This window comes from Anser cygnoides, chromosome Z (genome assembly GCF_040182565.1).
Source record: "Anser cygnoides isolate HZ-2024a breed goose chromosome Z, Taihu_goose_T2T_genome, whole genome shotgun sequence".
Classification (NCBI taxonomy): domain Eukaryota; kingdom Metazoa; phylum Chordata; class Aves; order Anseriformes; family Anatidae; genus Anser; species Anser cygnoides.
The window spans coordinates 83,938,057-83,959,439 of record NC_089912.1 but is presented as its reverse complement, the minus strand read 5'-3'; the positions used below and the strand labels follow the sequence as shown (position 1 = coordinate 83,959,439).

Genomic DNA, 21,383 nt, shown 5'->3' with positions numbered 1-21,383 from the left:
CTCCATACGTCGCCAGTGTTCACTCACTCAAAGGCTACCTCCCTCTCTTTGTCTTCCCAGCCTGTGCTGCCTAAAGAGCCTGGATCCATCTGTTGCAGCACTCCAACTGTGTGAGCTATCCCACTATATCTCTGTGATCCCTGGGGGCACACAGCACAGTATCTGCACACAGTCTTTTGTAAGTCCTCCTGTTTGTTCCTCATGCTGCGTGCATTAGCATAGAGGCATTTCAAGGAGCCACCTGAATATCTGATTCAACAGAAAGAGCACAAGAGCTTTCCCCAGAAGGCTGTTCTGCTGGCAGTTCTTTCTTTACATGCCTGTGCTTGATGTGATTGCACTTCAGCATCGATTGCTTTGTTCCTTTTGTTCTGATCACGCCAGGCTCTTTTCTTGCCTACCCCATCCACGGTTTCTTCACTTATTTGATGAGGAACATCTCCCTCCCCTGCATTTAGGTGTCTAAGTTTTCCTTGATGGCATTGAGACTTCTGGAAAGAAAACAAAAGCGTTTCTTGTTCCTACTGGACAGAAAAGTCCCAAAGTGATGCCATTGTCACCATCACAATCTTTTACTCGTTCTGAGCCAGCCCTGGCTACAATAGTTTTCATTCATGTGTTCCTCTTCTGGGACAGGAAGTCAGTGAGCTGACTTGGGCATCTCCTGGACCCAAAAGTACCTCGCAGGGTCTTCACAGGGACAATCACCTAGATTACCTGACCAGAGGAACAGGAGTGGGAGACAAGGAACTAGGAAGATATGCTGCACAAGCTGAGTCTCACTCCTAACATCCATGCCTTTTTGCTGGTTAACCCACGCTTGGATGATGCATCATTGGGGCATGTCAGTGAAGGATATTTCCAGACAAAGAGAGGAAAGGGATACACATCCTGGATACAGCTTGTTGGAGCCCTGCAGGTCCAACAGCAATTATTCTATTTTCTTCATAGTAGTTATACTTTAATGTAAGTATTAGTAGTAGCTTTAGTAGCAGCCATATTTTACAAAATGAAATACTACATTGCTAAACTGGTTCAAACTGGTACATAATTACATTTTTCAAATGAATGATTGAAAATCATTCAAATGCCAGTAAGACAATTTTGACTGTGCACACGGACCAGGCTTTTCTTAGCAATTCTGGACCTCTAAAAATGTTTGTCAATGATAACTTATCTTTTCCCTTTCTAGGAAAAAGATAAATGTAGCAGTTCCTGATGATCTGTGGGGTTTGATAAGCAAGACATCAATTTCAGTTCATGACATCAAGCACGCACTAAAAGCACTGCCTTGTGAAGGGTGAAAATAATTTAAAGGAGTAGCTTTTTCACTTTTACTTCAGCACGCAAACAGCTGCTGCAGTCTCAAATAGGAAGTAGAAAATGAAGAGGTTTTCTGAGGGGCATTATTTATATGGTAATATGAAACCATATGTGTGTGTAGAGAGGCAGTGCATTTTCTGCACATGGTCATAGCATTTCTAAAGCAATTCTTGCACTCCAGGAGTAATTGAAAATTGGTCATTGCCTTCAGTGACAACAGGATAGAGGCTTCAAAATACATTTTGGGAAGCCGAAGGGGATGTCCAAGATCACATTGCATTCTTGGAGTCAAACAGCATGAATCAGTATGAGAACATGCAAGCTCTGCAATGAATTAATCGCTTTATAGTAACTATTTCACTTAACTTAGACCTACCGTCTCAATTTTGATTATGAGAAGCATTTCTCTGTATACTCTGCTCTGTAAGGCAGCTTACTTAGACATACTAAATACAACTTTATATTAGCTAGATTGAATACCACTAGCAATGAAGACCTGGACTGAGGCCTGCATTTGCATCTCTAGGAATGCACAACAAACTAATTTATTTTAAACTGAAAAAATATAATTTGAGTCCAGTGAGATTCCAGATCGTCACTGTCTTGTCTTTCTGAGAGCCATCAGAGACTATATGTCTCTAATGAGACACATAGAGAACAGTGTGTGTCTACACCCTAATCTTAGGTACCTGAGTTTCCCAGAAACAGCATGAGTAGTCCTAATACCACATAATGACAAGTCAAAGATGGAAAGAAAATAAAAAGCCACAAGAAAAATGAAACATTTTATTAAAAAAATATAATGGAATATAACTGTGAACAGCGTTGCAATAAATAATTTTAATCTGTGTATGACAAACAAACAAACAAACAAGCTATGCACCTTGAAAAATGTAACAAAGCAATAGCTTTAGGAAATGGGATCCAGGAGTACATTCAATCAGCATTTCTGAACTAATCACAAGAACATATATTTCATGTCCTGACAGCAAGAAGGTTCCTCTTCTGTTTCCAGGATGAAAAAAAGGTAGTCCAAATCAAGAGCCTGTTCTTTCTGAAGGTCCAAAGAGTTGCATTATCCCCAAATAGTAAATCAGAAGAGTAACAAGCAGTAACCAAGTAGTGCCAGCTATATCAAAAGGAAATTAAATCCCCAAAACAACTTTTTCAGAGAAAGGAGCTTAGTATTATCTAATAATTTCCCAATCACAGTTGTCAAGAAGGTTTCAATGCCCATTTCAGACTTAGCTCTGAGTAGCCAATATTTTAAGATCTACAGCTAAGACAGAAAATGCCTGGTATGTATGGCACCTTTTCCTGTTGCACCCATGATCTTTTATGTGGATCAAAGTATTGAAAACATTCTTTACAAGCTGGAAAAAAAATCTCTACACTGAACTGAGAGCTCAGGCAGGTAAAAAATAAAATAAAATAAAAAAAGTCCAGAACATGGACTATTTAAGAATTAGCTATGAAATTCCTTATGGTCATGGACCTAAAGTGCTTTACCTTAAAGATATTTTTAAATAGGATGTGTCCTTGAAAGTGCATAAAATTGAGAAAGCAGAAATGTGGACATTTAAATAAACACTTTCATACATAGTCACATATACAGAGGCCTGAATCTAAGGGCCTTTTATGCTATGATAATTCTATTAACTTCATTGCAGTTTTCCTGAGTTACAATGATATGGAAGAAGGTTGCAACCACAGAATAAAAACAAAATATTAGTATCTCCCTGAATACACAGAGCACAGAACAGCAGAACCATCAAACCTTCAGAAAGCTTCCCCTGCTTTCTCTAAGTCTTCTCAATCTGTATATCTGTAAAAGGAAAAATTACATAAAAAAAAAATTATCAAATCACAAAATGATAAAATAACAGAACATTTCGTGGCTTTGTGACTCTTTCATAGAGTTTAGTGGAACCAAGAAAAATTCCTTCATTGTCAAAATGAAAGATCTAAAATGAAATTAATATAAAGGTCACGCAGAGGTTGAACATAGCAGGAAGTAAAGTGGTAGTTCAAACACACTGGTGGAAAGTGCTCTCCTAATAAATACAGTGATATTTCTGCGGCTTAAGTCATTCTTTCCTTCAAAATCCAATACATTTTCCAGTGCCCTATTGTCAGTATCCCTAGCAGTGTATCCTTAAGCCCTAACATTTTGGCTCATAGATCTAGACCTGCTTGACCTTGTTTAGGTGTTCGTAAAGCTTAACAAGGAGGGATGTGGAATGTAATTTAAGTGCTTTAGAGGTCAGAAAGAAGGTGAAAGAAAAACTTCAATAATTTCACTCTTTTGTTTCATACCAGGATCTACTTCAGAGGTTTCAGAGATTCAGTTACTTATTTTCTTGCTTTGCTGTGACAGAATCTCATAGCCTGATACAGCTTGAGTGGTAGTGATCGGTTAAGGTCTCCCTCCCCACCATCATCATCATCACTCCTTTGGTTTTGCTAGCACAACTCTTTTTGTAGCAAAAATATGAGCTAGATACAAGACCAATTTGTATATTTATATACCGTATCTTCTTTTGCAGGGCTTTTTTATTTTTTTTTAAACTAGGTTAGTTATTTTTATATATCTCCCAGCAGACAAATAGTGCTGATGGTGAGTTTCTAAGAGGTAATAGGAGGCTATACTCTTGAAGACTCTGTCTGTTGAAACAAAGAACTAAATAAAGTAGCCATGAATCAAGACTCTTATGGTCATTAGACGTGATGACAACGAATGATTTATGCTGTGTGAAATTTGCCACTATTTTTAGCATTATCATTTATGCTTACATTTCAACTCTTCCTCTTCAAAAGGAGGACCTCTCCAGTCATGTGTATCCTTATCTTTTGGCAGCTCTTAAAACAAACCATAGACATACAGGTAACAGTCAGCACAAATTAAACTACTCATATAGTGATAAATCTTCATAAAAAGGTGCTGTCTCAGGCCTTCCAGGAAGCATGTGACTTAAACACAGGCCAGGGAAGAGACTAATAGCAAATATTGTGTCCATTTGGGGCAAGTATAGTTAAAAAAAGTTTTCTTAAAACAAAAAAACAAACAACAAAAAAACCAGCCTATATGAACTAACTTTCATAGAGTAGTATAGTTTAAAGCAGTTTCTAAATAAAACCAAACAACAAATAAAACACACACAAAAAAACACCGTAAGCCACCACAAGAGAAGGCTAAAGGATTTTAATCTCTTCTCTCCCTCTTTAAATATCAACTCTCTCCACTTTCACTTCCATTTCTAATTGTCATGGTGGTACTGGTCGTATAGTGAGCTTTACTAACTAGCAGCAGCATCTCAACAGGAGGAAAAAGAAGCTATTAGGGAACTTCTTTCTGTGATCCTCTCAACAGCCTCAAATGCACATTATAATACTGGAGATAACATGATCAAATCAATGTAACTAAAACTCCAGTTTAGATTCTATGCATCAGGATGTGCTGCCATCCAGCATACCGAGGTGTACGTTCCAGGCAGCAGGTCCCATCCTGTCACTGACTTCCTAAATCACAGACTGTACCTGCTCCTGGAACAGGTATGTTGGTTTTTTTTTTTCATGTTTTCCTTTCCAGAAGTTAACAGAGTAATCAAAACTGACTCTTCAATTTCTAGTTGTTACTTAAACAGAAAGTAGAAAGCAAAATGACAGCTGAATGTAGTTTTGCCTATTGTTGTCACCATGACAGAATGAATTCTCAATTACAGAATCATTTCTCAATTATTTCCCCAAGAGTCACACTGAGATAGATTTATGCCGTAAGTACATACTTGCTGTATTCACTGATGAGTTAGCCATGCACGTTCTCTTGTCCTTACTTGTACTAGCTGAAAAACAATAAGAGAGAAAAATCAAATCAAAAGCAAAATACTCATTTTAGATCTAGTAGGGTCTTAAGCACACTGGCAGGAAGGGTACTCTTAGCATAGTGTCATCATTGGTTCTCAAAACTCTCCACTTCTTCAAAGGCTTTAAGATGTACTCTTTAGTGCCTGCAGTCTGCCAGTTCTCCTTCTCGTTTCCCTTCTAGTTGCAAAGACAGAACTCCATTGACATCATACACTAACATGACAGAAAAGTACTCGTTCAAAGGGTTTTTTCACCCAGAATTTGAACACACTGGGCAATAGAGAACAAGAAGGGAGTCAAAAGGGGGGAAAAGCACATCTTCCAGGGAGGTTCTGTTCTTAAACAATCACCTGGCTGATAATCTAGGATGGCTTGGGTTTTAAAAGAAAAACACTCTCATTAGTACTTTAGCTCAATCCATTTGTCGTTTATGACATATATATATGGCGTAATCATGTTAATCACATATATCATGTTAATCAAATATATCATGTATATATATATTATCATGTACACATGCACATGATAAAGAAAACTCAAGCAACCTAGGAAACTTCTGACCTTCACTGAAATCCCCAGATGGGAATCTTCAGAGAAGTCAAGGATTTTGCTGTCCCTTCTTCCACTTTCATGTTCTGCTCCTGTTCCTATCATGTTCCTAGCAGTATACTCTTAGACGTGTAGGGTTACGTACAGCCTTTCTGCAGCCTGTTAACATCTCCTGCAAGCCTGCTAAGCTTTACAAACACTTCTCCCAGGACATGTTTCTATAGCACCTATGCATGAGATGAGTTTGTAACGTGAATATCCACATTAAATTCTACCATGTATTTCATGGATTTTGAACATGAAGACTCACTGTAGATGTTGTGTTTTTGTGCAATTTGCAGCCAGAAACTAGTGCTGTTTCTGACTTTCACTAGAAACGAGAGAGCTGGCAGACAGGAAAACCAGTTCAGGTGCACATCCTGAGAAAGCACAGTTCTCTTAGTGTACAAAGTTTTGAGATAACACTTGAAAAGACATTGCAACTAGCCCTTGCATTAGTTTCAGCTTAATTTCATGGCAGCTACCCATTTACATCTACTACAAAATTGGGGAGTTTGAAGAGAAGAACTTAGGTTACTGTCTTGTTCATTTTCACCTGGTAACATTTAACTGAACCATGTGAGTATGGTATTACAATGCTAAGAGTACTGTACCAATGCCTCTAGTACTTTTTCTCTGCATGCAGCTTGACAAGAAAAAAAAAAGCTCGAAAACTATTTGGAAAGAAAAAAAAAAGTAGCTATAGATAAGCTAAAAAAAAAAACCGCAAATGTATTATAATTTGAGGAAGAGTTCCAGCCAAAAACAGAACGTTCAGAAAAAGACACTTTCCTTCTGATATTTTCAATGGATGTTCTGAAATCTGCATGACTTTATTGTATGTGTTATAAAGTAAAAAAGTATCACTGATTACAAAATCCTTGAACAAATCCATCATCCCATAAGGAAGGGATGTATGTGTGTGTGTGTGTCTGAAGTACTTACTTCAGGTTATGCAACACATTTCAAACTTTTTTTTTTTTAATCTTGGTGCATAAGTGTATTATTTTCATGCTTGAATACATTAAAATTAGTTCTCCAAGGTTTTCCTCTGGCTTGTAGCAAATTAAAACAAATTACTGCCAATGCTTTCAGCACAGTGTGATGCTGAAAATATCCAATTCCAGTCAGTCAAGTGAAATGAAAAACCTCAAAACTTAACAAAGAAATGAAACAAGTGGTATCAAGCTACAGTGGGAATCTCTTGTGAAAAAAAAAAACTTTCAGACTCAAAATGTTGGACATATCACTTCATGTGTAATGTACCATTTTAATGGTATTTTAGCCAGAATGGAGATATATCTACAGTCCATAACAGATCACTTAAAAAAAAATGCACACAGTTCAGAGATTGCAGGAAAAAATCTTAAAAAAAATGGAAGTGCCCTATCTGCTCTGAGCATTCATATCCCCAGTTAAAAGGGAGGTCACAGAATAGCTTCCATTTCTGGCAGGTGCAAACTCTGCTTTGGTGTTTCAATAGATTAAATACTAATCATATTGCTCTACCTCATTACCTGTAAGAAAAAGTAATGGTAATTTAAAAAAAAAAAAAAAAAAGAAAAAAAAAAGAAAAATCCATGGTAAATGGTCTGTGAGGGGCTGACAACCTCTTCCACTCTGCTAACTTAACAGCTAGCATCTGATTAGGTCAGGTGAAGAAACAGAAATAAATTGTGGTAAAAACTGAGTGGTTTCAGGATGAAGGATCTAAGGCAGGCTTTTATTATTTCATCTCACCTCTGTGAGGGTGAATCAACAGAACAGACTGATAACAACTGCAATACGCCAAAATAAATAACTTGAATACCTTTTCTTATGCAGAGAATAAATAGCACTGATCCAACGAGAGCAGTCACAACGAGAATTGCCCCAACAAAGCGTCTGCTCTCAGTCCGCAGCACATCATCAGCTGAATCTTCAGGAAAAACGAGTAGGGGAAAGACATTGCAGAATTACATAAGCTTCTCCCTTTTTCTTTCATTTTCATCCAATTACTTTTGCTATGAGCATTTTAGATTGACGTGGTAACAGACTTTTAGATTGCATCTAAGGCCTGGTGCTGATGATGCACTTCAGTGTATCTCGTTACCCCGATAAAGGCAAAAGAGATAGAACATATTCATATCTGTCTTTTCTTCCTGCATTCCCTATGATAGTGCCTTTCCTTCCTGTCACAAATCCTGTTTATCACCAAGGTGCAAAGTCTACATCCAGCTTAATGTCCTTCTGTCAGGACTACAGGAAACAGCTGCTAGAGAAAGAGAGTCCCTTTGTTGTGTAAACCTATGATGCATACGGGTGTCTTCCTTGAAGCCCAGACGCATTTCTTGTCAGAACTGAACTCACCCTCTCACCACCCTTTGAAAGGTTGACTTAGCTTTCCTACTCTGAGCTGACTGTTTCCACCCTCGTCACTCCCAAAAAACGTGTCAGCACCATCATTTTTAAGACTGCACAAGGAAGTGGACCAGGGAAATGTCTGGAGTAACAGTCTGATAAACAGTAATATTGCTTGTGAGCTGGATCTCCAGTCTAGTTGAACCATATCACAGGTACAATGCAAAAAGGAAGAGCAAGCAAAAGCAGTAGGTGTGGTACCCAATTAAAAGTTCTAAAGGGAAATCGTATTCGTCTTTATAGATCTTCCCTCAATCCACATTTTATCAGGAAAAATATTTGTGTAAAATTTGTTAAATTTAAATATGGCCACAGCAAAATCTGTATTAATAGGAAAAGACCAGTACGTTCAAATTCACTTGGCAATTCTCATCATCAAAACAGAATGGTTTTTGAAAGGTGTATTTAATTTACATGGAAGAGTCTCATTTCTAGACTTTTTTGAAAGCTTTAAAAGCTACAAGCTTTTCAAATAATTGAACATTTTTTAACAGGTTCACATGCAATTACCATTTAGGTGAAATTCATGTAGGTCATGCAACATTTTAACCATGGAACAACTAGATCCATCCACACAAGCATAATGAACATGTTGGTATGGGAGAAGTGTACATTAATAGCAAAATGTAACACACAGGTATTTCTTTTTAGCCTTTTCAAAATTATACAGGAAAAAGAAATAATGGCTGATCCAACTGGGACAAAATTACATAATATCTTAAAATGCATTACCTTAAATGTAATTTAGAAAAGTTACCTGCTATGTATAAAATTGCAGATGTATTTTTTTGAAGCTCCTTATTCCAGAAGATACAACGAAAATTCTCGTGAGTCCTGTTTTTGATTGTGAGTGTACTTGTCACACGATACAGCTGGTCACTTCCAGTTTCATAACTTGTATCTGCCTTATCAGTCAAATCCTCATATTCTCCATTTTGCCATATCACTTCAGCTTTAGGGTATCCTTCTGACTGACAGGTTAACTTCCATTCCTTGTCTCCTGTGCTCACCACTCCTTGGGTTATGTTTCTATAAGGAGCTAAAGAAATTAAATAAGATGATTACTAGGAGGAAGCTAAAAGAACAGCATATATAAGCAAGATACCTTTTGCTTATCCCCAAGGATAAGGCCCTTGGGCCAAGTTTCTGTGCTTGGGCCAAGTTTGGCCTTTGTAAATAATACTCCTGACAGAAAAAGTAAATATCACTATAGTGTGTCTCTATAGTAATTGAGGTACAGGGTTTATTACAGTGTTGACACTGTTCTGGAAATTGCAATAGCTTTCTGATCTTTGCTCTGTCTAAATGGCTTTTGCCACACTACACGTCTGGAAAATAAAGGACAGAACATGGATTACACATAGATTAAAACACACGGTTATACAGCTGTGCAATGGCCATGAGGCTTCTACTGTCTCCGGAGAGCTTTCTTGAAATGCCAGCGCAGACATGCCGTCCTTCCAGAATGCCCTCAAAATCTTTCAACAGTATCATCTAGCAGTGAATGTCCTGTGGTAGAACTCACCCTGAACCTTCAGATTGATGGTCTTGTAGTCAGCTCCCCCATAGTCAATAAGACAGCGGTAAAACCCTGCATCTCTGAGCTTCACATCCATGATCTGAAGGAGAGACTGCCCCAGCTTCAGATTCTCTTTCAACAATTTTATTCTCCCCCTGAAGTCACTGTGCTGACTTTTGAAGTCTTCCTCCCCTTTGAGAAGTACATACACATCCTTTCCAAGTTCTTCTTTTTTTTCCCAGCTGACACTTAAATCTCCAAACTTTAGTTTCCCATTCACTGGAAATGTGCATTCCATGGTCACGTTGTTGCCTAGTTCCACGGTGTAGAGTGACTGGGGAGCTTCAACAGTGAATAAAGCTGAAAAACAAAATTTGAAAGAAAACTTAATTTTCCAATTATAAGCCTAATTTTGAAAGTCATGCTTTACCACACACACACACAGAGTATATATAAGTATAAATGACATTTTAAGGACTAGAAGTATCTGCCATGTTCTTAAAGTTGAACTTTTTTGCATGCATTTTCTCAAGTTTGGGACAAACAGGGTTATTTATACCTGCAGAAACCTGCTTTGTGCATAAATGCACAAAAAAGCAGTATGTGTATATTAAAAATAGCAGTATGAGTGTGCACACCCCCTCAGGTGTTGCTTTCAGAACACCACTATAGTAACAGGCAATTCTTAGTGCCTCTTACGAGAATGTTCTGTTCATATAAATGTCAATTCTTTTTACGTAGGATGTTCAAAAATACGTAACAATTCCCAAGCCTCACACTGCCACAAAAGAAAATTTTGTGTAATGCAAATAGTACCTTGTCTTAATTGGTGTCTGGGCTGAAACGCTGACAGGGATTTTAACCTGCCCCATAGCAAACCATCCATATTAAGCACATGGATCTAGTTTAATGTAAAAGCATATGATGACCTTTCTATGTAAAACAGTAAGCTAAACAACCCCAAACACCAGCACCTGCAGGAAAACTGAGAGGTTAACATTTCCATGCCTACACATAGAAAAGAAAGACACTTAAATAGTTCTGCTACTTCTTACAACTCAGCTTCTTACCATTTAGGAAATGCCAGTAGAATGAAAACATACACAGAAGCAAAGGCTTTTCCATGATGCAGGTAGAACCTAAAATGATAAAATAATCGAAGAACGTAAATATCTGCTTGTTTTCTAACTTTCACTGTAAAATATACTTCACAGTCACTTCACACAAAGAACTGGACACAAGGCACTGAATTCCGCTCTAGCAAAGGGATCACAAAATTGTGTGTAGGTCAGGCAGAAACCTTCCTGGATGGGTCCAGGAAGAGCAACTACGTTCATTTCCTTTAAACAAATTCCTTGCTTATGGTGAAACATGTATTTTATCAGTTCCATCAATTACTAAATGATTACTCACAAATTCCTAGATGTTCCCATAAACTGTAGAAGGAAGTGTCGTTCCTGCTCAAAGAGGAGGGAGGATTTTTTCTACACACGTTCACTGGAGGAAACAGAACTCAGTTCCTCCCACCAGTTGGCCTTACTTTAATGTACTGTGAACACAACCCACTTTATGACACCTGGTTTCACAGTCCTGATCACAGGGCTTGTGAAGTTGCATATATTCTGACGGGAATTTATGTGGTAAGTAACAACTTCATGAGCATTCACACAACAGTGCCTTTGTAAAACAGTGACACAGTCAGCCTACAAACTCTGCTTTCTTGAATTTCTGCTGCTTTACTTCTGAGCACACAAATTACATCAATTTTCCATGAGATTTCCTCCCCTCTTTACTGATATGGCTTTTATACTCCTAGACAACACTTAAACTTACAAAACACTGATTAATGTCAATTTTCACGCTCACCTTCACGTGCCCACTGCACTTGCTAAGCATGCATTTTCAGTCAGAGCAGTACTAGGATCAAACAGTGCCATCATTTTTCAAATCACTCTCAAGAAAAAATTAAACTGACTTTAACGGAAGTCTTTTGTGAGTATAGAAAACTCTAGGTTTTTATCTAAATAAAACTCACATTTTGGATACACAAACAGCCACAGAAATAAGGAAAGATTGCATTCAACCGTTTTCTAGTGGTGGTTTCAGCATTTGCATAAGAAATTAGGCAACTGTGATAACCATCAAACTTCCTAACTCTTTAAATTCTCACTGGACTGCAAATCCTACCATTTTAACTGTTTGTCTTTCTTTGGTGTTCACCATTAAGATGATAAAAAATTAACAATATTGCCCTGAGTCATTACGACATGTGACTTTACAGTATCTTGGATTAAGAGGATTAGCCTCAAAAGAATTTGATTCAAGCTACTCTTTTCCTCTGACCGATGCTCCCTGATGCCAACAGGACATTTGTAGAAGGCAATGCAGATGGAGCTGAGAAAGGGAACCAGTCTAACACATTGGATGTTCTCCTAAAAGGAACATGAAAAAACAGAGACCCTCATGATGAAAGATTTGTTCCGTTGATGAATAAATTCTTTATGTGGTTAGGTACCCAATTCATTCTTTAACCACAAATGATGTTCTCAAAAGCACTAGCAACTTGCTGCCTGTGGGTACCTAAGAGTTTCTGGTGATGCACATGCACCAGAATGCCTTTGTCATTATGCCTCTGCCTAAGAAACAAAGCAGGTCAGCACTCCAACTAAGCTCCAGAGCAAAGCTGCTCAAACAAGACAGTGAAATACTGGTCTCACAAGTGTGCCCTGACCATACTTACTCTGACACATCCTACAGCAGAGTGAGCCTCTGACACTGACCGAGTAACTGTGCAGGCGCTTCTGTGCCCCCGATGGCAGGATGACCGGAGCTGCAGTATGCTCAGGCCCAAAACACAGTCCACTCTCCTCAAAGCAGAGAGAGACCAGAGCTGAGAGGCTGCCCAGAAAAAAACAGCATGTGGACTACTGTCATGGGATGATAACCATACCTGCGCATGCATCCCATACCCGCTTTTGTGTAGGCATTACCTCCAGGAGAGATGTTCTGCTTAACTGCTGGGAGAGGCATGATAATGATAGCAAGTAAGCTCTTCTATGGTTCTCAGACCTGCGATTCTATCCTGAAATTGCAAAACTCTAATTTTTATGCTTTCTCCCATTGCAGAGGAAGACATGCCTTGCTACACACAAAAAATGTACAAGTATTACTTACAAAATTCCTCAAGACCAGGAAAGTATGCTGTTGTAATCAATTTTTCACTTCCAGTGAGAAGAAAAATAGGTCCAGGTCAAATCCAAATGCACGTGAAAAAACTTGCTGCAGTAACCATTACAGACCTTTCTTCTGTTTCACCCTGAGCAGAAGCAGACGCTAGCTGGCTCAGTTGAACCAGCTTGAGACCCAGATGCCAATCAAAGATCTTCACCAAAGCTCACTGTTTTTCTTACAGAACCTACCAAAATGCCCCTTCTTTCCTCCTGATGATTTCTGGTATCTATGGATAATACCGTTCTATAAAAGCAAAAAGATATTCACAGCGAAAAATAGTCTTCGGTGTTGCTGGCTGTTTGGTTCCCTCACAATCCAATGGAGATGACAGGAAGAACAAAACTATTTGCCCAAGTGTTCTTGCGACAGCACTTAAATGTTGATTAACTCCACCTACTCCTTCAGGAAACTTCCCCATGACGGGAAAATTCCCCACTGGGGAAAATTCTCTATTGCTACCACTGGTTCACAGTAACAAGACACTGTTGGGAAAATTAGTACATAAAATGCCATAGGCATTTTAAGAAACATATCATCTCATTAGAGCAACATGTGAGCAACAGCCCTTGGCATGTTAATACCAAGTGACAGTTTTTACCATGTGTGGTGCTGAACTAACAATGACTGGAAATTTCTGCACAACGTATCGCGTGAGTGAAGGTCATAAATAGGAATAAAATGAAGAGTACCATCTACCCTTCTCCGGGATAACAGATCTTTGCTCTACAAGATCAGACCATGGTAATGCCCCTTGCCGTGCCACTGTGTAGTACAAGACTTGTTAAGACTGTGTTTTAGTTTAGCAAAAAACAAACAAACAAAAAAAAAACCAAGCATGAAAAGCCAAAAGATGCTACTTACATTAACCTGCTCACTCTGGTGGGATAAACTTGTCAACAGCACAAAATATGACTTTAAATGTATTTCAGTGCAAGTTTACTCACCTGTGTTGCCTTCACTTATCTCAAAAAATGTTTAAAATTCTCAGAAGAGTTAAAATACTGTGAAATGACCACTTCAAAGTTTTCAGGAAATGTTTTCTTCTTTCCACCTGGCAGCCCACTCAGTACCTGTCATGGAAGCAAAAGCACATAATAGACAAAATTGGTAAGAGCTGGACTTTTTGCTTCAAGCGTGGGAGGAACATGACAGCAGTACGTGAAACAGCTGAATGTAACCTTTAGGTTCTGGTAACCTGAAACTACCTTAGCAGGCTGAGGGGGTGGATTTCCACAATAGGTGAGACCGATGAAGTCTTATTTCCACCGTTTTCGTCTGTGCTTAAAAACATTTACTGACATTTCATTTTTTTTTCAGAAACAAAGGCACAAAAAAAAAAAGAAACCCGAAGAAATCTGTAAAATTATGACTTTGAGACCACAAAAGCCATCGCTGTAGCCAGCTCTCAGAGTCATTAATTCAGTTTCCCCTTTTTCATTGCTTGCCTTGAGCTCACAGAGCTGGACTTTCCATCCAAGTGTTTAGTAGCAAATAAAAGACCATGGAGGTTATTTTTACAGTTATATATATATATATATATGTTTGTATAGGTAGATATGCAGATACAGATTTTTATATATTATTATATACAATGTATTAAAGCATAAACGATGTGTATATATGTGTGTGTATATGTATATATATATACACATTTTATAGCACAGATAACTACAGTGGTGACCTTTTTTTTCTTTTTTTTTTTTGGGGGGGGGGGGAGGCTTTTTTCTTTTTTCTTTTTTTTTTTTTGGGTGTTGCTTCTGCCCCACAGCACAGACGGAGACCTCCACCCTGTGTCCCATGGTGGCCGGGTGGTGGTCCCGGCCCCACCGCCGCGGCCCCACCGCCGCCTCCCGGCCCGGCTCCCCCCTACCTGCCGCGGCCGCCTCGCTCCCTCCCGGCCCCGCCGGCTGCTGCTGGGGCTCTGCGGGGCGGCTGCAGGCGGCTCCGGCCCGCCCCGGCCCGGCCCGGCCCGGCCTCCCCGGGCAGCGGCAGCCCTCAGCCCCCGGCCGCCGGGAATTGCTGCGAGCTGCGGTCCTCGGCCGACGAGGAAGGGGCCTGAAAATCACCCCCGGGCGGCTGATGCATCGCGCCCTGAGTCAGGCAGCTGCCCCCGGAGGCTTTTCCATTCCTGAAAGCCCGGCGCTGACGGTAAATAAAACCGAAAGCGGAACGGCCTCGCCGGGCTGGGGCAGCTCCAACCTCGGCCCCCTCGGGGTGAAACCCCGGCACCCCTGCCGCCACATCCTTCCCGGCCATAGGAAACACAACACCGGGTGCGTCGGTCCCGTAACTTTCCCAAAAGACATCAGTCCCAAAGTAAGAACGTTACTCGGGACACTCGTGAGTTAAAGAACGAAAGTATGTACTGAGACACTGCTGAGTGCTTCAGCACTGAGCACACGTACAGGGTAGGACACCAAGGAAATTCAAAAGTAATCCGCGGCATCATGCACGTGGCACAGAAGTGGGTACTGAAGTGTGGGTACTGAAGGATCCTGAGGGTGATCTCTGCTCCCTCTGCCATAAATGTCAGGCACTGCCATCTCCTGCACACAGTTAGCAATTATTTTTTTTTTTTTTTGCGGGGCTGTAAACCAGCAGATGGTTGACAGGTGAGCCACCCCTCCCAATCAGCCAGCAGGTTTTCTGTTGACACAGTGCTGCTGTGCAGATGTGCAAAGACCTGCTGCACTCGCTGACTGGCTGAAATCAGGTAAAGTGAACCCCTCTGACGTGCAGCACCAGCTCATACTACAAAAGCTCCTCTGCACCCCCACAGGGGGGCAATGTCGGGGGGAGCCCCAGCATACGCTGTCCCAGGCCCACCACAGGAGCCACCAGCCTGCCAGAAGCCCACCTCCACAGAGGAGCACAGGGGCACACAGGCGGGTGGGAAGCCAAGCTGAAGGCTCAGAGGAAGGGACACCCTGCCCGGGCCCCCCAGGGCTGTCCCAGAACCGTGGGACATTATCGGATGCTGGGGAGAACACTTCAGGGTTGCACTGGGCTTATTATGGAATATTAAGGGGAGGAAAAAGCACATATCAGGGTGGCTGAAGTCCCCCATATGAGGACCAGGGCTTGTGAACATGAGGCTGCTTCTACCTGTCTATGGAGGGCCTCATCTGCTTGGTCTTCCTGATCAGGTGGCCTGTACCAGACCCCTACTCTAATGCCCCTTGCCCCTGCCGTCCCTGTAATGCTGACCCTTAAGCTCTCTGCCAGCTCCTCATCCATCCCCAGGCAGAGCTCCAGGCACTCCGGCTGCTCATTGACAGAGAGGGCAACAACCCCTCCTCATCTCCTCTGTCTTTCCTTCCTAAAGAGCATGCATCCCTCCATTCCAACACTCCAGTCATAGGAGCCATCTCACCATGTCTCTGTAATGCCGATGAGGTCATAGCCCTGCAGGCTTGCGTACATCTCCATCCTCTTTTTTATTTCCCATGCTGTGTGCGTTAGCATGGAGATATTTAAGTTGGGCCCCTGATGAAACTGACTTACTGACTGGAGTGGCTGGGATTCCTTTATGCTGCTCTTCAGGTGCTCTCCTGCTGACCCATGACCCTCCTCCAGGCTCTGGGCATCTATTGCTGACACTGCCATCAAACTGGGAGGAGCGGGATGGATTGAGGTTCCTGTCACCTGGCAACTGTAGTTTAAAGCCCTCTTCACAACCTTAGCAAGCCAATGACTGAAGATGCTTTTCCCTTTCTCTGACAGGTGGACCCCATCAGCCCCCAACAGACCAGGTTTCTCAAAGCAAGTCCCATGGTCTAAGTAGCCAAACCCCTATCCGTGGCACCAGTCCTGTAACCATTTGTTGATTTGCCAGATTCGATTGGCCCTTTCAATCTCCTTGCCTTTGACTGGGAGGACTGATAAAAAAAAAAAAAAAAAAAACATACCTGTGCTCCAGAGTCCTTCACAGCTGCTCCCAGGGCTCTGTAATACCACTTGATATTTCTCAAACTGCTCCTGGCTGCAACATTGGTGCCCACGTGAAACAGCTTAAGAAGAGTTGAGTAGAAACAAAAAATGAAATGATAAACAATTCTCTATTCTTACAGTGAAAAACTATTTTAAATTCAACTAGGAATGGAGAAGAGAATCAGACCTGGTTAACATATACAGCACTTGTCATATAAGAGTCCCAAATGGAAACCAAAATGAGCAAATATGAGCTAAGCAAACATTATTCCTGGGCAAACATTAAGCAGCAGCATATCTTTTTAGGAATGTCTTCACTTTGAAATTACAAGGTGAAGCAGATCTGTTCCATACTTCATTATCTGTTTTGTCCCCATCCAAATGTAGATTTTACCACCTAAATTAACAATGAAATTTGGATTTTGATTTAAAAGATCAGGAATTTGAGGAATTGGAATCATATTTACCCATTCAGTTTTGTCCTTTCAGTCCAGATTGGTGCCAGTCATGGAGGTAACTAGTGTAACTAATTAATCTAATATTTTCATACATTTAAAATTGCTTAGTAATAAATACATCGTTAAATGGCATATTTAAAAGTACTTAAAGAGATAGGTACTGTACCTAAAAATAAAGCTACACAAAAGCAGACAGGTCTGAGAAGTCTCTTTCCAGTCAGAACAAAAAATGACTATGAAAACATTCCCAGAATGAAGAGGAAGCTTCTCGTTTAAGTGCAACATTACTAGCTGATAAATTAACTAAGAGGATTAGATAACACTGGGACTTCCCTTATTGCGAACAAAAAAATTGCTGTGTCAAAGCCAAAGGTTTATATTCAGTCTGTGTACATGCTTGGATTTTCAAAGTTCATGTATCTATATACATTCATTTACTTCCTTTCCTCAAAAGACAAACCATAATAGAAAAACAAAAAAATCTTCAAGGACTGAAATATTTTTTTTCATTAACCTAAGATAGTAAAAATCTGGATTTTTTGCTGAACAATCCCTCCCAAAAGAGAAATAAGCAACTCCCACAAGCCAAAGAATTAATTACCATGGGATTAAAAAAAGTATTACAGTAATTCATGTTTGCAGTCAGTACATTTTTAGTTACCCTGAAATGAAATTAATTAAGCAGACTGACGCAGACACAAATCTCCTTTTCAATTATTTATACCACAGGCTATCTCTAGCGTGATTTGATTACTTCTTAATTTTGTTTATGAAGTCGAAATTGTTTTACAAATTATTACAGTAAAATTCTAATAGATTCTTCCCACTGCACTACATACAAAGATAAGAGAAAACATGCTTGCTTTCTTTCCATCATTTCATCTGGTTTTGTTTGTTTTGTTTTGTATTGTTTAGGCTCCTTTTCTTTCATGTCATGCAAAAATCACATTTAATTTATCCAATGAACATCTAAATTGGCACAAGTAACAATTATTTCCCCTTTATATCTGGTCAGAAGTATTTTATTCCTCATGTAATTTAGGGCAGATAACAAATCAGAGGAGAAAATTAAATATGTTTCATCCATGGTGTAGTTCCAGTGACTTTAATGGAATAATGGAGTAACAGAGACAAATCATCTGGGTGAATTTGGCCCAGCTATGGCTTTAGGAGTGTGTTGCATTAATCCATCTGCTTTGGCCCTAAAGCAAGTATTTCCAAATTATTACTGCTGCTAATTTACATTGAAGTCAAAATTAAAATTGCATTTGTATGTTAAACTGGTTATCAACAGGCCATAGCCTGGAGCATTTGAACAAGAGCCTTTGCTTAAACATAGGTTTTATACTGCTGTGATCCACAGGACAATTTTTCTTGGCTGATGATGTGCATAAATAAGGCACAGTACCAAAGTAGACTCGGCAGCATCACTTTGACCCAATCTCCGGCTCCCTGATTTTGCTTTTGAAGCACAGTAGTACCAAGGCAGTGATGGAGCGGTAGACAGGTTATCAATCAGCCCAGCAGGATAGAGATTCTGGATTTGATTGTGGCTCTTCAGAGTGTTTATGATTTCCTGTGAGCAATGTGCCTTAGGGAGGTGGAAGGTGAGAAATAGGACAGAACATGTCCCACACTGACCCCATGAATTCATAGGGTACCATGAATATTCACAGTATCAGTGAAATTGCTCAGCTTGTTTCTGGAGCAGCAAGCAGGTGTCAGTAAGGGAAGGCAGGAGCCGCTGTCTATGTTGCATATGGGCTCCTCTCCAGCAACTGGAGTCTGGCGTAGCTCAAACCTGCCTCCCCTCCACATGCATAAACCACAGTGGCTCTGTATGCCTCTTTCAAAACTAGTCTTCTTTCTCTCCACTTCTTCAGTCTTCAACCCTTTCTTCAGAAACTAGCCCCATTTCTCTAGCATGCAGCTACAGTTTCTCCCTATTCTTTATTCTGGGAAATTGAAAGGTGCTGCCTCATCACGTTACCTCCTCCACAGAAACCAGACCTTTGCAATACAGAGGTCTACCACAATTGCAGCACAGTGGTTTACTGCACACTGGAATATCAGTCTGCTCAGGAAAAGAAGAAATATGGACAGACTGAAATGGTTTTCTTGGCTGAAAGGGGGTCGGTGAGTGGGGGTGGATGACATTTTTGGTAAACTGCTTGGAGGGAAATTGGCATTCTCTGAAATTTACCAGTGAGAGACCCCTCAACCATGATTGAGGCCCTGTGAAAGAGGTATCTGTCTCTGCCTTGCAAGGGGAGGACTGCCATCTTGCGTGGAGCTGGAGTATAGCAGGAAATTTCTCCCCGATATCGCTGCAGCACAGTAAGCACGACCTCAGAGAGTTGGTGCCACCTTCCTCTTCACTTGGAGGCTGTAGTCTCCTGCTCATGCCGAGGTGGGCCTCTATCTTTATGTCTGAGAACGTTTTGAATCTCGGTACAACCTTATGCACGTATATAGTGAAGTCTCAGTGAAGTCTGCCATAACAGGAGTTTTCGATGTAGAATTCCTTTCCTAAGACTGGCACCTAGCATTTTAGGAAAAAAAAAAAAATCAGGTAAGCATTTTTGTTCAAGTGAGCACTACAACCACTCCAGTATAATTATTAGCTTTTGGTAAAAAACCTCGCTTTCAAGGGTGTATGCAGAATCTTGTGCTGTAGATCTTCATCCTTACAAGTGTTCACACCTATAAGCAGTTAAATCAACAGACTTATTCTATACTGTAAAATGACTTTGTGAATTAGGTGGACTACTCTGCCAAACATTGTGAGTTGAAAATACATCCTACCATCACCTTTTTAATGGCTGTATCTCCTCACAAACTGTGTATGTTCAAGAGATCAAACATTTTCAGAGGCATTTTCAAGACAGCACAAAAAGGGTACCTGCAAGTTTTTAGAAAGACCCGAAGTAAAAATGTTAAGTAATTTTTCATATTAGAAAAAATAAATATTTTTCTTCTTTATCTTTCTCCTATTTTTGTTTTGCCATTAAAAAATTAAAGGAGGGTCATCATGGAGATAACACAAAAAATAATTCTGTGAGAAAAAGATGCCTTCTTCTCAGACATTTAAAAAAAAAAACTTGCAAAATATATGTATTTAGAAAACATACGAATACTGACAGCAAGAATCATTGTCAGGTTAAGACATTAGCAGATGCGAGAATTTTAAAATGACAGTCACTACACAGAATCAGATTCATAGGAAAGTCCGGGTTAGACAGGACGGTGGAGATTACCTGGTCCAAGCTTTCATGGTAAAAGCAGGCCCTATACAAGATTGTCTAAGACTTTGAACAGCCAGACCTTCAAAGTCTCCCTAAAAGTCTCTGTGAGGTTGAGTTTGAGGTGCTGCACAGTCCAACAGACCGGTGTTAGACTCCTTAATGAGATACTCTTCAGTTCTGAAAGAAGAGTCCTGGGGATCCTATCCAGTATTTCTATCACTGTGTAAAACCTTATCGGCAGGGCACATGTTTTACCTCTACACTTTTTTAAATTATGAAAATTTCACTTATTTGGATTTGAAAGTCAGCCTTTAATTGTGGTTGACGATGCCTTGAAAACATCCTGGTACTTTACGAAAGGCAGAGTACGACCAGAAGCCTACGTGTAGCTCGCGCTTTGCACCTGGACACATCACACCTGAGCTGCGGTCCTGCCACGGCGTGCGGGTGTGCTTAATGAAGGGACAAGGTCCGGGAGGCTTCCCTGGAGTGTTTCTATAGATTAAAGTGAGGGAAGGGAAGGGAAGGGAAAGGAAGGGAAGGGAAGGGAAGGGAAGGGAAGGGAAGGGAAGGGAAGGGAAGGGAAGGGAAGGGAAGGGAAGGGAAGGGAAGGGAAGGGAAGGGAAGGGAAGGGAAGGGAAGGGAAGGGAAGGGAAGGGAAGGGAAGGACGCAGGTGTCCGCCCCACCGGCTGAGGCCGATAGCGGCCGCCCTTTTTTCTGCCACCCGCTGTAAGACGCGGGGCGTTCACTTGAAGCCCGCTACGGAAGGCAGCCGCCCCGCTCCGCCCGCGTCGGCCATCAGCCGCCGAGCCGCGGCCCAGCCC

The 21,383-nt window shown here is 40.7% G+C and overlaps 1 protein-coding gene across 7 annotated transcripts; it reads right to left on the bottom strand.

Moving 5' to 3' along the window:
• Positions 1 to 2,095: 2,095 nt before the first annotated feature.
• Positions 2,096 to 16,921, bottom strand: CD274 (CD274 molecule). Of its 7 annotated transcripts, none has more exons than XM_048050739.2 (9): positions 16,834 to 16,921; positions 13,870 to 13,995; positions 10,765 to 10,833; positions 9,701 to 10,054; positions 8,933 to 9,214; positions 7,586 to 7,693; positions 5,109 to 5,165; positions 4,117 to 4,182; positions 2,096 to 3,148 (listed from the first exon to the last, which is right to left on the bottom strand). In XM_048050739.2, the coding sequence occupies exons 3-9, from the start codon at positions 10,817 to 10,819 to the stop codon at positions 3,126 to 3,128; spliced, it is 945 nt and encodes a 314-aa protein (XP_047906696.1). In that variant the 5' UTR covers positions 10,820 to 10,833; positions 13,870 to 13,995; positions 16,834 to 16,921; the 3' UTR covers positions 2,096 to 3,125. The 7 variants fall into 7 exon arrangements, with proteins under 7 accessions (XP_047906696.1, XP_047906697.1, XP_047906695.1 ...); XM_048050740.2 differs by lacking the exon at positions 16,834 to 16,921 and adding an exon at positions 15,331 to 15,348; XM_048050738.2 differs by lacking the exon at positions 16,834 to 16,921 and adding an exon at positions 14,796 to 15,076.
• Between the last annotated feature and the right edge of the window lie 4,462 nt (positions 16,922 to 21,383).

Excerpts from the sequence above, each read along its gene's own strand:
- CD274 (XM_066988076.1), bottom strand. Across the intron at positions 7,694-8,932 it reads TGCAATTTTATACATAGCAG|ATTCAGCTGATGATGTGCTG; the intron begins GTAACTTTTCTA and ends TTTTTCCTGAAG. Across the intron at positions 5,166-7,585 it reads TATTCTCTGCATAAGAAAAG|CTAGTACAAGTAAGGACAAG; the intron begins GTATTCAAGTTA and ends ATTGTTTTTCAG.